This window comes from Parambassis ranga, chromosome 8 (genome assembly GCF_900634625.1).
Source record: "Parambassis ranga chromosome 8, fParRan2.1, whole genome shotgun sequence".
In the NCBI taxonomy this organism is placed as follows: domain Eukaryota; kingdom Metazoa; phylum Chordata; class Actinopteri; family Ambassidae; genus Parambassis; species Parambassis ranga.
In genome coordinates this window covers 17,277,113-17,292,251 of record NC_041029.1, presented here as the reverse complement: position 1 = coordinate 17,292,251, position 15,139 = coordinate 17,277,113, and the positions used below count along the sequence as shown (strand labels likewise).

General features: G+C 45.1%; 4 protein-coding genes across 4 annotated transcripts; 2 read left to right on the top strand and 2 right to left on the bottom strand.

The window, feature by feature from the left end:
• Positions 1-351: 351 nt before the first annotated feature.
• Positions 352-5,740, bottom strand: naa60 (N-alpha-acetyltransferase 60, NatF catalytic subunit). Its single transcript, XM_028412906.1, has 7 exons — positions 5,520-5,740; positions 4,392-4,507; positions 4,166-4,295; positions 3,435-3,531; positions 2,207-2,441; positions 1,853-2,018; positions 352-1,757 (listed from the first exon to the last, which is right to left on the bottom strand). Exons 2-6 carry the CDS (start codon positions 4,499-4,501, stop codon positions 1,862-1,864), a joined length of 729 nt encoding a protein of 242 aa, XP_028268707.1. The 5' UTR covers positions 4,502-4,507; positions 5,520-5,740; the 3' UTR covers positions 352-1,757; positions 1,853-1,861.
• A 344-nt stretch (positions 5,741-6,084) lies between these two features.
• Positions 6,085-8,738, top strand: dnase1 (deoxyribonuclease I). The gene is made up of 9 exons (XM_028412902.1): positions 6,085-6,191; positions 6,631-6,772; positions 6,903-6,991; positions 7,095-7,175; positions 7,270-7,385; positions 7,462-7,574; positions 8,141-8,295; positions 8,373-8,466; positions 8,545-8,738. Exons 2-9 carry the CDS (start codon positions 6,632-6,634, stop codon positions 8,608-8,610), a joined length of 855 nt encoding a protein of 284 aa, XP_028268703.1. The 5' UTR covers positions 6,085-6,191; position 6,631; the 3' UTR covers positions 8,611-8,738.
• Positions 8,739-8,766: 28 nt separating this feature from the next.
• eci1 (enoyl-CoA delta isomerase 1) lies at positions 8,767-11,047 on the bottom strand. Its single transcript, XM_028412894.1, has 7 exons — positions 10,942-11,047; positions 10,458-10,568; positions 10,211-10,338; positions 9,994-10,140; positions 9,792-9,913; positions 9,550-9,728; positions 8,767-9,471 (listed from the first exon to the last, which is right to left on the bottom strand). Exons 1-7 carry the CDS (start codon positions 10,982-10,984, stop codon positions 9,305-9,307), a joined length of 897 nt encoding a protein of 298 aa, XP_028268695.1. The 5' UTR covers positions 10,985-11,047; the 3' UTR covers positions 8,767-9,304.
• Positions 11,048-12,532: 1,485 nt separating this feature from the next.
• Positions 12,533-14,931, top strand: LOC114440006 (growth hormone secretagogue receptor type 1-like). The gene is made up of 5 exons (XM_028412224.1): positions 12,533-12,656; positions 12,757-12,932; positions 13,159-13,987; positions 14,432-14,521; positions 14,732-14,931. The coding sequence occupies exons 1-5, from the start codon at positions 12,533-12,535 to the stop codon at positions 14,929-14,931; spliced, it is 1,419 nt and encodes a 472-aa protein (XP_028268025.1).
• The last annotated feature ends 208 nt before the right edge of the window (positions 14,932-15,139 follow it).

Genomic DNA, 15,139 nt, shown 5'->3' with positions numbered 1-15,139 from the left:
TAAAGACCATACTGGACTGTCCCTCTCACCCGCTCCACACTGTGCTGACCAGCTACAGGAGCTCGTTCAGCAACAGACTCCGACTCCCATGATGCACCACTGAGAGACACAGGAAGTCCTTCCTGCCTGTCTCAATCAAACTAAAAACGTTCAATTTATCTTTGATTTCTATTCGTCTGTAACAAAAAAAGAATTTCCCCTCGGGGATAAATAAAGTACTTCTGATTCTGATTGAACAGTCAATAACTACACACACACAGACACACACCTGTGTAACACACACCGTAACCGAGGTTACCGGGCTTGTTACCGACATGAAAAAACATCACAAACAGGCGAAACCACAACGTGTCAGGAATGAAAACAAGGCTCAAGTTTATGACAACAGAACATGACAATCACAATGAAAATGTCTTAACAGTGTAAAATATAATCCTACAGCAGGGGGCGCTCAGACCGACTCAGCCTTTACAATCACTTCAAATCAAACTAATTAATTGCATATACAATGCAGGATGTTTTCCTTCTCGTCACCTCAGGTGAGATGTGTTCACCTTTCCTCACAGACGCTGCCTCCTTCCAGTGCTATGTCATATATATATATATATATATATAAAATCTAAGCTTTGTTCACTGACTGCATTGTAAAGTGCAACAAAATGCAATAAAACTGCAGCGTTGCTCTTTGACGAATCGTGGACAGGTCTCGCCACCGTTTGGCACTTGCTAGGTGCTAGCTTCTGACCCCCTGTGCCCACATGATATATAGACACACAGATCAGACTCACCTGCACGCACGCAGGCACGCAAGGCGGATGCTGTTTGGGAACATTACCTCCTTCTATCCTTCTATAGGCTGACATAAAATTTAAATTTAATCTGGGCTTTAAAATCTGGACAGACACACACACATGTCTCTACATTAGCAGCAACTTTACAGCCATAGAGCAAATGCAAACAGGGCTGCAGCCTTTCAAGACCAGTACAAGCAATTATACACAGACAGACAGCACTGGGACACAACGCAGAGGACGCTACGTGTGGCTACATCCACATTGTGTCTCAGAGATTCTCGTGTATAATTAGCTTTATTTTTAACCCTTTAGCTGATTTAAAGGCCAATCAAGCTGATTTTGTTCATGAGGGTCTATTTTACAAAGTGGGATGGACTCAGAAAAGGGGACAAGGATGCATCATCTCCCAACTAACCCTACTAATATAACAGCATATAACAGACATACATATCAAGAGAAATTTATATATTAGCTTAGTATATATAATATACAAACAGCATACATAGTCTCTGACAGTAGTGGACAGGATGAGGGGACGCGGAACGATAGGCAGGACTGAACCTTTAGTCTCTGTACGGCTCCCAGTGCGTGTGTGTGTGTGTGACGCCTAAACTTCCACCTGTGTTAGCGTGTCTGAGTGGACATACATGGTGCAGGTTCTCTGACACCGCCCGATGACAGAGTAACTGCTGGTTAGAGTAACTATGTGATACATATAGTGTATACAGGGGTTTGTACAGGAACAGAAGAACTAAAAGAAATCATGTGGTGCTTAAACACAACATTGCACTTTTAATGAGAACCCTGCAAATCCGAATCCTGTGTGTGTGTGTGTGTGTGTGATGGAGAGTGACATTCTGAGTCCTAGTGTGTCATACACACAGTGCAGAAAGCTGTAAGGGACTGAGTGTGCGTGTACATCTCGGTGTGCACAGGGGAAGACTGACAAGGATCGGATCAATCCTGAAAAATACAAGAAAGAGGGGGGGGGGAGTCAAACATCCAGCGATGGACAAATGTGAGACAGAAACACAGTCACAGCCATCTGCTGCACCCACCGTGTTGTGTCACATCGTTCTGCTGTACTGAATGCCGGTCTTGGAGGCGATGTTGGACCAGGGGAGCAGAGAGCGCAGCAGAGACTGGGCCTGTCGGTACAGCCTCTGAGGAAGGGAGCAGGGGCTCAGGCTGGCCAGGGTCGACCCGATGTGCTGGATGTAGTCAGTGGGACAGGAAGTGAAGGAAAACTTCACGTGCACGCTCACAAACCAGCTGATAAAAACAACAGTTAAACACATTTGTCTGCTAAATCCACACTGTGGACACATCCCAGCTCAAAAGAGTATTTTGGTGAGCTAGCTAACGTTAGCTTGGGTACTTGTCTTTTGTTGCTTCCACCACAAAAAGGATATAATATTGTCCACGGCGGATGTCCTCCATTGATGTAGAGCACGTATGTGAATCCGTCTTTGAGGACGCCTCGTATGGAGTAATAGTAGGGCAGGTAGTGGTGCTGCCTGAAGTCCCTGTTCTCGTAGAAGTGGATGGCAGTGTTGTTGGTGGTGAGAACGTGCAGGTAGATGGCCTTACAGTGATCCTGGGCGGTCGTTGAGATGTGCTCCTTCAAACTGTCCAGCAGTAGGGAGCCTGGATGGTAAAAAAAAAAAAAAAGCGTGTAGGAGGTCAGGCTACATGTTTACTCAGCTTGGTGCGTCAATAGGAAAACTGCAACAGAGAGCCAGCAAACAGGAGATAAGGCCACAGAGGCGCTGCACCCTCTGTGTGTGATCAATTATTCATGACAGTTTGACAGCAGATGATGAATCTTTAAGACTCAAATTAGGTCAAAAGTAGTCTGAAGTCTACAGTCTGAAGTTTCATTTTGTTCATAATTTGTGTTTAGATACACAGTTGGCTTCATAATACAATTTAAATGATGCGTTCTGGGTTCAACAGCCAGGGCCTGATTTCTCAATGGTGCAACCAAAAAATATCTGAGGTGGCACCGGTGCGGCCAGCTGTTAGAGGGAAACACATTCACAGCGACTCTTAAAAGTCTCCCGGACACAGACACACATCAGGCTCACGTCGTGGTCTAAACCAATCAGAGGCAGTGAAGGGCGGGACCCCCAATGTGTGTGTGTGTACGTTTGAAAACGAGACAATCTGCCGGAAATGAAGAAGAAGAAGAAGAAGAGGGGGAAGAACACGGATGTTCTGCGCAGAGCTTGTTCCATACTCCTCGTGTTCCCGAGGTGACGAGAACAAGAACAAAGTTCGTTTCGGACCGGACTTTTTAAACTTCAAAAGAAACGTGTGTGCAGACCCCCTCATACGGCCCCCCCCACTGCACCGCACACACACAGACAGACAGGTTTTAAAGACCCGTCAGGTAAACAGCAGGTGTAGCTCCAGATGATGAGATAAGAGAAGATGAAAAGAACTTCTGCGTCAAGTTAAGGCCTGATCTGTACACAAATATATGGACAGCGATTGAAAATGCAAACATTCTCATCTGTGATTCATAAGCAGGTGTTATTGAGGTTTAGTTGTGAGTAATGACTCAGACGTATCAGGCCTTTATTTTCCATGAGTTATGCAAATCACATGTGTGTTTGTGAGAGAGAGAGCATTCATTACCGATGCCGTGTTTCCTGAACTCTTTGACCACTCCCAGGCTGAGGATGTAGGCTACCTGTGTGTCCACAGGAAAACTGGAGGCCAGGATGTCTCCATCCTAACACACACACACACACACACACAAAGAAAAAAAGGTTGAGAATTAAAATACACGTCATAGCATCAAATGTTGCTATCCACAGCAGCTTCTGGAATAAACACACTGTCAACATGCTCTGGATTTGATCCCCCAGCAAGCCAAGTGTTAATGTTTGTCTAAGCAAAGTAATCACAGGGAAGGCTGAGCCCCAAATGCAAATCTGCTGCCAAAGGAAAGTACAGAGTCAACAGCTTATAAAAACTACGGCCTAAAGTGAGAGGAGCAGATTACAGACACCAGATCACTCCAATAAACTCATTTCATCATTTCAACCTGCTGGTGTCTGCTTTGTTTCTTTATATAGAAGTTAAATCTTGCACAGCACGAGTCACAGAATCACATTTACATGTGTGTCACATTCAAATCAGGAGTGTGCATGAACATTTCTTCTCATCTTCATCACTCAGTTATCTGCTTTCTTTCTACTTCTGACTAATAAGTCACACAGTCAGGGTCATGTGGTTTGTCTAATTAGCGCACTAAAAACAGCCTGCGACAGTGATCTACTTCTGACATCCTCATACAGCAGCTGACGCCAACACACTCAGCAGCACCGTCTTCAAAGAATTCTGTTACGTGTCAGACATCATACCTCTTTGTGTACTTTGGTCCGGCTTTTGATTTCGGCCACAATCATTCCCACGATGCCGCCTCTGAAGGTGGCAGCGAGGGAGAAGAACTTCTTGTTGGACGTTATGTCTTGATACCATGAGTCTGGGTACCTGTGGTCAGACGTCAGACAGGTTGGCAAACATGTTTGGGAAAGTTCAAATACCCGATGTGTCCGATAATAACACACTGAAATCGATCTCTCTTACTCGATTGGGAACCAATCACCGCAGAGCAGCTTGACATTCTCTATGTCATCGTGGCAGAGGAAGCGGAGCTGGACTTCACTGAGAGCTGTGGGAGGCACCACGTCACTCATTCACACCTGCAGGAAGCAACAGAGCACAGAAAGGTTCGGTAAGAATCTAAAAAAAGGTGGTGTGGTGTCAACAATTAGGAAGTACGAGAACGTAATGTCCACTAGCTCAGATAAAAGCTGGCATTCATTTTTTGTGTGAGTTAAAGGAGGCTACGAGTGTCTCCTGCACACATTACTGTAGAGTATTTGAACATATCCAGGGTAGAAGTGTTTTCCCTGATTCCCAGATATGTGAGCTCTTGTTATGGGCACCGCTAACCCAGCAACTGTTAGCTAGGGAGTTTGTTTACAATACAGAGCTGACTGTAAACAGTAACCAGGGTGACCATAACCATCATGGCATTATGAAACAAGTCCAAAGAACGAACAAGAGAATAACTACCTGCATCCTGCATATTCCACATGTCCTAACTGTAAACAGATAAACTCCGAATACCCAAAAGAAATGAGCTGTTTTTGAGACTATGTGCTTTAAACACATTATTATAACAGCAGACACATGTATATATAAAACAAACAATTAATACTCAATCACCCATTTTGACAAGTACCCATGGTTCAAACTAGCAGCAATACTCAAAATGTATTAATATCTTATTGATTGACTGGATTAAACATTTGATCAATGCAAAGCAAGAGATGATGATATTAACATGTGCAGAATATTCTTCTCTGGAAAAAGAGATAAAACACGGTGAACACCCTGTCAGGGGTCGAGCTGAGTTCAAGCTTCAGTCTGTTACTGCGTGATATGCTTCTATTGATACATTATCTTCTGTTGTTGACAGAAATATGAAACCAAACCTTCAACAACTTCTTCAGCAACACCCCTTTTAGTGCGCAGATGACACCGCATTTACTCCGACAATAACAATAAGACAAACAGACACAAAACAACACATAAAACCGCGGTGAACTCCCAAACTCTGCTCTTACAACTAACTTATAACAGCTGCCTGCTATTTAGCTAACCCCAGGCTAACGCCGCAGCTAACGCTCTGCGGCTAAGCTAACGCACCTTGTTTCAACACTCGGACCGGAAGAAAGTCAAACAGAGATAAATTCCTCTTGTATCAGTCGGTGCCGTCGTTACTCCGGACTAAGCATGATAAAACAGCAGGTTTATCCCCTGGCTCTCACCGCCGTTTCATTACTGTGCTAATGCTACGTTAGCCAGAGCGCTGCTGCCTGCTTCGCTAACAGCTGGATGTTTTCTTCCTGTTTGTCGCGGCTCCGCGGGTGACGTCACGCATAAGGCGTTTTTCTTCTCGTCTCAGCAGGAAGTCAGTAGATGTTGTTCCTCTACCGCCACCTACCGGACAAAGGATAAAAATAAATAACAAAATTAAATAAAATAAAATAAAATAAAATAAAATAAAATAAAATAAAATAAAATAAAATAAAATAAAATAAAATAAAAACTGAACCAGTTATTTTGGATATTTGCTTTCATGTATTTATATCACCTGTTGCCCTATTTAACCCCGAAAACATGACCCCCTTCCAAGGCACACCTCCCCAGCCTGATGCAGTCACATGTACATGCAGGTAAATATAAACCCCCCCCCCCCAAAAAAAACAGAGACGCTATCAGTGGTCCTGCTAGTGCAGCCTCTGGGGATTAACACAAGCAAAGCCTCTGTGCTCTGAATACAAAAGACTCTTTCCCTGCAGCAACACACAGAAGCAGGTAAATATGCACCTTCTTTACTACAAATCATTCTACTAGAAACCCATTCGTTATTTCATTTTTCATAAAATGCACACCACGCCCAGGCAGTGGTCTTACAAACTGTAGCAGGCAACAGTATTTAATAATCTTTGTCCGACAACCTCCTCCACACAACAGCTCTAATGTAACCTGGGTGACAGGATAATGTGTCGCCCTGGGACAGTCATATTTTTACCAACATGAATGAAGCTGCCACAAAAAGCAACAAGTTAAATAAGCTTACGGTCAGATAAACAGCAGGAGTAGAGATCCTGTCACCAGGTGTGTAGCAGCTGTTCTGAGTCCCACGCTGAGGTGAGGCGAGGGGAGACTCTCACGGTCCCATGACTTCAATGTAACTCTAACCTGCACATCTAATAAAATGTGGATGTGTCACTTTTCGACGTGTTTGGCTCAGGATGCATCGCTCGGTGTGTACGCTGGCCCTCCTTTTGGCCCCGCTGCATCTGTCCACCTCCCTGCTGCTGGGAGCCTTCAACATCAAATCCTTTGGGGACAAGAAAGCGTCCAACGGCACTCTGATGAACATCATCAGCACGGTCTGTTGTTTCTCTGTTTATTGATGTTTGTAACAAACACAGAGGATGTACAGAAGCTGCCAGAATGTGAATTAAAAATAAAGAAAATTATCATAAAAATAAATGTGCAGTAATTGATTCTGTGTTTCAGATTGTGCATCGCTATGACATCATTCTGATCCAGGAAGTGAGAGACAGTGACCTCTCAGCAACCAAAAAACTCATGGAACACGTCAACAAGTTAGAAGGACTATGTCAATACAGCACACACACACAAACAAAACGTCAGTTCTGTGAAATATTTTACATGTTTGCTAAACAGTGATGCTTCTGGTTTCCTCAGGGATTCTCCTCAGTTCGGGTACATCATTAGTGAGCCTCTGGGTCGCAGCTACTATAAAGAGAGATACCTCTTCCTGTACAGGTACATCAAGAGGCAAACCTACACACAAAACTGGTCAATAGCATATTAATGACAGAAAAAGTCTAACATGTGAAGTGGTGTCTTTCTTGCCCAGGGAGCAGACTGTGTCTGTGGCTAAAAACTACACCTACGATGACGGCTGTGAGGCCTGTGGCACAGACACCTTCAGCAGAGAGCCGTTTGTTGTCATGTTCTCCTCCAAAGATACTGGTATGACTTGGAACAAAAAACACTTTGGAGCTTCGGTCGCAGGTTACATTACCGTTCACTCCTTCCTGTTTTCCAGCGGTGAAGAACTTCACTCTGATCCCACAGCACACGTCTCCAGACTTCGCTGTGGAGGAAGTGGCAGCTCTCTATGATGTGGTGACAGATGTCCGCACTCGCTGGAAGACCACCGTGAATACACGCAAACATCATCAGTTATTTAGTGAAAAGTAAAATAAAAAGTGAATCTCCATCTGCCTTAGGCTTTTTCACATGTTTATGTGAAAAAGCCTAAGGTAGGGAGGAGTACATGTATGTGCTTTCCTTGCACACGTGGCACAGCTAAGGTAGATAGGTGTGCTCTACCCCCCTGAGGCTTTCCACGTGTAGAGTTAAAAAGACTAAGGCAGGGATGTATACTATCACATGCCTAAGGACAGAGAGCATTAGGTAGGAGAGTGTGTGTTTCCTGCCTTTGGCCTTTAGGCTTTCCCTGTGCATATGCAGAAAGCCTAAGGCCAATTCCAGCCTTAGGCTTTCCTAATATACACACTCTGGTGGGAAGGGGTGCGGTCTCATCCTGCCTTAGGCTTTCCTAATATACACACTGGTGGGAAGGGGTGCGGTCTCATCCTGCCTTAGGCTTTCCTAATATACACACTCTGGTGGGAAGGGGTGCGGTCTCATCCTGCCTTAGGCTTTCCATGCACAGTAAGTTTTAAAAAAGCCCAGATATGAGGCGCTCGTTCTTCCTGCAGGACATCGTGCTGCTGGGCGACTTCAACGCGGGCTGTAAATACGTGTCGGGCAGCGACTGGCAGCAGATTCGCCTCTTCACTGACAAGAGCTTCCACTGGCTGATTCCGGATGAGGCTGACACCACAGTGACACACACAAATTGCCCTTATGACAGGTAGACACACACAGGCAGATTTATGCTTCCACACATACACAAACATCTCATTTCAACTCGTATTCCTAAATCTGCAGGATTGTTGTGACTACTGACATGATGAAGGGAGTGGAGCCCGGCAGCGCAGAAGTTTATGACTACATGTTGGATCTGGGTCTGAGCCACAGTCTGGTAAAAACAAGTCTTTAAGCAGGTCACCTCAAATATTTATGCTACAGAAAATCAATGATTCTCTCTTACTTCTCTCAGGCCTTGGCTGTCAGTGACCATTACCCAGTGGAGGTGAGGCTGAGCGGTCGGGCTCCTGCTGCCTGACTCACGATACCGAGGTTTCCACAGACGTCCAGGCTCAGTCTGCATTCTTCACATGTCATTCAGTGGGCTACTCAACCACAAGGACATTAAAAACAAAATAAAATAAAAAAAATAGTTTGTTTACCATCGAATGTGACAATGAATCAAACACTCGGCTGATATAATCCCACCCGTTTATTCTGAAAGTTCACAGTTAAATGAGATTTAACGCAGAAAAGCAGACAAACAAAAGGTCTGTGCCACCGTGGGCTAAAGTTATATATATTCACTGTTATTTGGGAGTACAGTAAGAGCAGGCACTTGTGATAAGGACCTGTGTGACGACTATCAACAAGTCGCTAAGCTCCTCCCCCAAACAGTTCACCTGTGGCCTGGCAAATGTAAACTAGACATGGCCGCTACAGGGAGGAGGTGTGAGGACCAAACACACAGCGGCCGTCTGATTGCTGCTGAGCAAGTGCTCGTGCTTCTGTTTACTCAAAGCCAGCAGGGAGGATGGCTCCATGTACAGACATCATAAATAATTATTCACCTGGAACTACACAGTCATTTACTAAATGTATAAGGTTGGGGGGTAAATGCTATGAGAGTCGTTTGTGTTGGAGGCTGGACATGTTGGATCTGTGAGATCTTGGTAAAACTGTGTTTTTACTTTAATGCACGTGTTTCTCTTCGTGTGTTTCCCCGCTCTCCTTCAGGCCTTTCTCTTTTTCAGCATCTCCAGATACATGCGCAGCGACTTCTGAATGGAATCTTTGGTGATGAAGCTGACGAAGTTGTTTATGTCGGCCTCTCGGTTAGCCGTTAGCTTGTCGATGGTCGGCTTCCTCATCATGGACTTGGTGATCTGCCTGGCGTGTTCTGTGAAGTCAGCAGATGAACAAAAGGTTTTTAGAGGCGCTTCTTTACATCTGAAACCAGTCTGTGGTGACTTAATACCTGGAATAGCCAACCACTTGGTCATGATCTGCGTGGCTGTGGTGAGGACCTGATCTTCAGGTACCAGCTGGTCCACCAGTCCGATCTTCAGGGCCTCTGCGGGGCTGTAGAGCATACCCAACTCCAGGGCCAGCTCTGTGGTCCGGTGGCCCACTGTGTTCACCATAGTGTCCTTAAACCTGCAGACAACAGCGGTGATTATTAAACGTCATCGTCGTCTCAGGTGTCGTCTCACTCCTCACCAGAAAGGAGCAACGATTCCAAGCTGCGTCTCATTGAGGCCGATGCTGTAACGAGGGTTATCTGCCATGATCCTGTAGTCACATGTCATAGACATCAGGCAGCCGCCAGCGGGACTGGAACCCTGAGCAGGGAGTGAAGAGGAGAGCTCAGTGTTGGTTCTTTATTGTTGTGTTATTTCTACCCTTGTGTGAGGGAACTTACACTGATAGCTGCTATAGTGACGAGGTTGGAGCCATAGAGCTTCAACCACATCTCCTGGACGGCTTTCCAGAACTCACCGCAGCGCTCTGGACTCTTCCCATACATCTCCATGATGTCCAGCCCGGCTGAGAACACCTTGGGCTGGTTCTGGATGGAAACGTACAGCTGTAAATATGAACTGTCACACACAGGTTCCACCGTTTGGACTAAACTGTACCGAAGTGATGATCAGGCCTCTGCAGCTTTTATCCATTTCCAGCTTCTCCACATTGATGCAGAGCTCCGTGAGGAACTCCAAGCTGAGGCTGTTGACCGGAGGACTCTGCATGTGCATCACTGCTACGCCTACAGAGACAAAGACAGCAAGACGTTATATACCAGAACCTCCTCCGTCTTAATGACAGAACAAGGACATTTTGTGGCATCCACACACAGAAACACAGAGACAGAGATGAACTCTTCACCCGAGCTCTGGTCAAAATCCACTTTGATCTTGGAGGAGGTGGAGTTGTTCCTCTGCTGAGCTCTGAGGACAGGAGACACACAGGCATGTCGGCTGGAGGAGGACAAAAGACCTGCAGGGAAACACCAAATCACACACTTTTTTAACAGTGAGCTGTGGAGGCTGTCAGCAGCACATTATATGAAACATGGAAATAATCGACAGTCAACACTTTTAAAGGATGAACCAGCTAATATATGTCTTGCTAGCATGTTTGTGCATTTAAAAGAATTATTAATTATCAATAAACTAGCATGCTAGCCGTGCTATGGACTAGCTAATGTAGGTTACAGACAGAGCTACCCTGCGACCTTTCCTCCAGTTTCTACAGCTGGTAGTTAGCTAAAGCTAACTGCGCGGCTACAAATGAATATAAAAGAAAACATTAAAGACGATGCCTGGAATAAAAAGCATGAATCTCTCTGGAGTGAAAATAAACGTCTGACCTGATACGACGCACTTGCTTCTCAAAGCAGCCCTCAAAGCCATTTTAGGTTTCTGCTGCTCGGAGGAGTTGCGACCAAAGTTCGTCTTCTTCTGTGGTGTTTTGGAAATTCTTCTTCTACTGCTTTTCATCCGCTTAACATGCGCACTATAGCGGCCTCCTCTGTTCAGCTGAAGATAACACATAGATAGATAGATAGATAGATAGATAGATAGATAGATAGATAGATAGATAGATAGATAGATAGATAGATAGATAGATAGATAGATAGATAGATAGATAGATAGAATGCCTTTTATTGTCACTATACACAAGTACAATGAGATTAAAGCTGTCAACCAGTTTCAGTGCAAAAAAGCAAAGTATAAAAAGAGATGTATAAAAGATATTGAAAAAGAGAGATTAAATAAGATATTTAAAAAAATTACAATATAAACACAGAAGTTAGTGCACAGTCCTGAGAATATAAATATGGTCTATATACAGTATGGAAAAAAATATTGCACATATATGTTTTAGGTTTAAATATACTGCACATGCTGTGTATTGTCCATTCAGATATGTAGTATTGCACATTAAATCAGTGTATGTGTGAGTTTTGGGAAGAAGCTGGAGCCCTGACCACAGGGGGGCGCTGTGCTACCTTGCTTGCAACTACAGTTTATTCAGATAATCTGCTTTAAAACAATTATCTTAACGTAATCAAACATTTGTTTTTGTATTGATTACCATAAAACGCAATCCTGCACCCACTTGATAAAAGTAAAAACATTTATATATTCATATATTTATATTGCAGAAACGGATGTTTCATCTTGATCTTGCAGATTTGTAAGAAAATTTGATTATTCATTAAAAAGAATAAAGAACAAGTTGATCCCATGATATAAAACATGTTAGTGCTGTACAGAGCAAATAGTAAGAGAGAGGGGGGGTGTACTGTAAGAGAGAGAGTGAAAACAGAGCGAGAGCGAGAGACAGAGGGAGATCATAGGTGTGTAAGTCATGGCCAAAGCCAAGTGTGTGTCCACCGCAGAGACACATCAGACTCGGAGGGTCTTTTCACTCAGTGAGTACATTATCTTAGAACTAATCTCATATTTTTGTTTTGTTTTTGTGAATCTGAATGGAATTTATTTCTAGCAGTAAACATCAATGCACATTTTTAGGAAGAAATTTTGTTTAAGTGATTTGTTTTAGAAAAACTAGTGAAGTTAAATCTCCATCATCTGGAGTATTAGCTGTAGGATTTTTCAGCTTTAGATTATATTAGATTATATATACATATATATTAGATTATATATGTATTAGATATACATATTAATCTGCTAATCCTAATTCTAACTGCACTCACACACACTCCATGCACATTTTTACTCACATTGTGAGTGTTTATGCACATGCAGAAGTGATGCTCTGTAAACTTGTGTTGTTTTTTTATTATTTGTTTTGAGCAGACAGCACCTTGACCGCGCCCTCCAGTTCTCATCGAGCGTCATAGGAAATCCATCAGTGTGCGTCACCTCTGCGCCCCGTAACCCGGGGACACACCGCTCTCCTCCTCACCCCGTCCAACCCAAGCCTGCGTCTTCATGGATCTCATGGATGTAGCAGATATAGGCAGCGGATGTGAAGACAGCAGCTGTGGTTTCTTGGAGGACTGCCCTGAGCAGGACTGCTCCTGGGAGGAACCCATGTTTGGACTGATTGAACTAGGTGGTGCCCAAACAGTCGTAATGATAATGATGAACGATATATTTCAGAAAAGTGAAGCTGTAAACGTCTTTGTTTGAATATATCTGTGTTTTTCTTCCAGTGTGTGTGACTGTACTTTACATTCCACTCATGCTGTTTGGCCTGATGGGAAACATACTAACCATTCTGGTGGTTTGGCTCCGCCCACACATGAGAAGCTCCACCTACCTGTACCTGAGCAGCATGGCCGTCAGCGATCTGCTGATTCTCCTCCTGCTGCCTCTGGATCTCTACAAGGTACACACACAAAACAATGACCAATGACACCGGCCATTCAATGAGCTGATAACATTTCACTCCAGGAATCATGAAGGCTAATTATTAATGGTTATTAACAGTTATTAACGGTTATTAATGGTTATTAATGGTTATTAACAGTTATTAACGGTTATTAATGGTTATTAATGGTTATTAACAGTTATTAACAGTTATTAATGGTTATTAATGGTACTCCCTCTCCCAGCTCTGGAGGCCCCGGCCCTGGCTTTTAGGAGACCTCGTCTGTAAACTGACCATGTTCCTCTCAGAGTGCTGCACCTTCTGCACCATCCTGCACATCACCTTCCTCTCCCTGGAGCGGTACCTTGCGGTCTGCTGGCCGATCACAGCCAAGACGGTGGTGACGCGGCGCAGAACCAGGACCGTCATCGGCTGCCTCTGGCTGGGTGCGGCCATCAGCGCCGCACCGGTGTTGATCATGGTCGGTGTGGAAGAAGTCGGAGGAGAGGAACTCGGGCTTAGCCAGTGGAGGGAGGAGGTTGGAGGGTGGAGTAGCTGGGCAGGAGAACAAGGAGGGTTCTTAACAGGTGGAGAGGAGAGAGGGAGGGTGGTGCTGATGGATGGAAGTCTGGGAGAAGACGGGACGAAGGAATGGAGCGAAAGAGTTGAGGCGTTCAGATGGTTTGGAGACAAAGAAGAAACCGAACTAAACGAAAGGAAAGACGGAGAGGGCGGGGAAATGAAGGGTGGTGCAAATGAGGGAGAGGATGAAGAAGAGAAGGAGGACTTTAAAGGAGCGCAGAGAAACAAGAAGAAGGAAGACGAAGGAGGAGGAAGAGCAGAGGGTGTCGATGGAGGCCATGGACGAGACGCTGACATGAGAGAGTGCCGCTGCACCCACTACGCCGTCACCTCCGGCCTGCTGTCGGCCATGATGATCCTCTCCAACTTCTACTTCCTGGTTCCGCTTTGCATCCTGGCGCTGGTGTACAGCCTGATTGGACGGACGCTGTGGCTCCGCCCAAAGAACAGCCGCAGAGACCAGAGTCACCGACACACCGTCAAAATGCTGGGTGAGAAAAACACACACATGTTTACACACTAATGATCACCAAGTTAATTCAAAGTGGAGCTAGTGGCTCGTTGTCGGCATTAAAGAGATTAATTTTAAGTAATTTTAAATCCGAATATAATCAAAACGAGTGTGTTGTAAAAAAAATTCACCCCAGTACAACTGACACTAGAAGAGAACCTATCATCTGAGACCAGAATGGTTTTTTGTACCAGGCTGGAAACATGTTCATTTCTGCTGTGAAGTCGGCCATTTTAACATGGGAGTCTATGGGAAATGACTCGCTGCTGGAGCCAGCCCCTAGTGGCTGCGGCATGAATTACACGTTTGACACTTCCGCATGGGCTTCAGGTCTGAGCCCCGGAGGCTGCTGCTTGGTTTTCATCTATTCTGATGAGTGATCAGTTTCATGTGTCCTGTGTTGTTTTTGTCCTTTGTCCTCCAGGAGTCATCGTCCTGGCCTTCGTCCTGTGCTGGCTCCCTTTTCATGTGGGTCGGACCATATTCTCTCTTTCTCTGGGCAGTGGAGCCGACAGACATAAAGCACACACAGTCACACAAAACGACTCACAACTGGAAGGACTGGCAGACAACACACACACACACATCAGCACCGAGAGCATGAAGAACTGGCCGAACAACAACAACACACAACAACCCACACAGGCGTATGAACCTCCGCCCGCCGACCCGCCTGATGCCACACACAACATCACACACACACGCCCTGACACACACTTGTACTTCCTGTACTATCTGTCTCAGTACTTTAACCTCGTGTCCTCTGTGCTCTTCTACCTCAGCGCCGCCATTAACCCCTTACTGTACAACCTGATGTCCGCCAGGTATCGACACGCTGTACGCAGCCTCACACACAAACAGTCTCACACACAGGCTCACCGCCTGCGCACACTCACAACAAGGCACTCCACAACCACTCTGTGAGGGCACACACACACAGACACACACACACAGACACACACACACGCACACACAGACACACACACAAACAAACACACACAGACACACACAGACACACACACAGACACACATACACACAGACACAGACAGACACACACACACACAGACACACACACACGCACACACAGACACACACACACACACACACACACACACACACACACACACACAC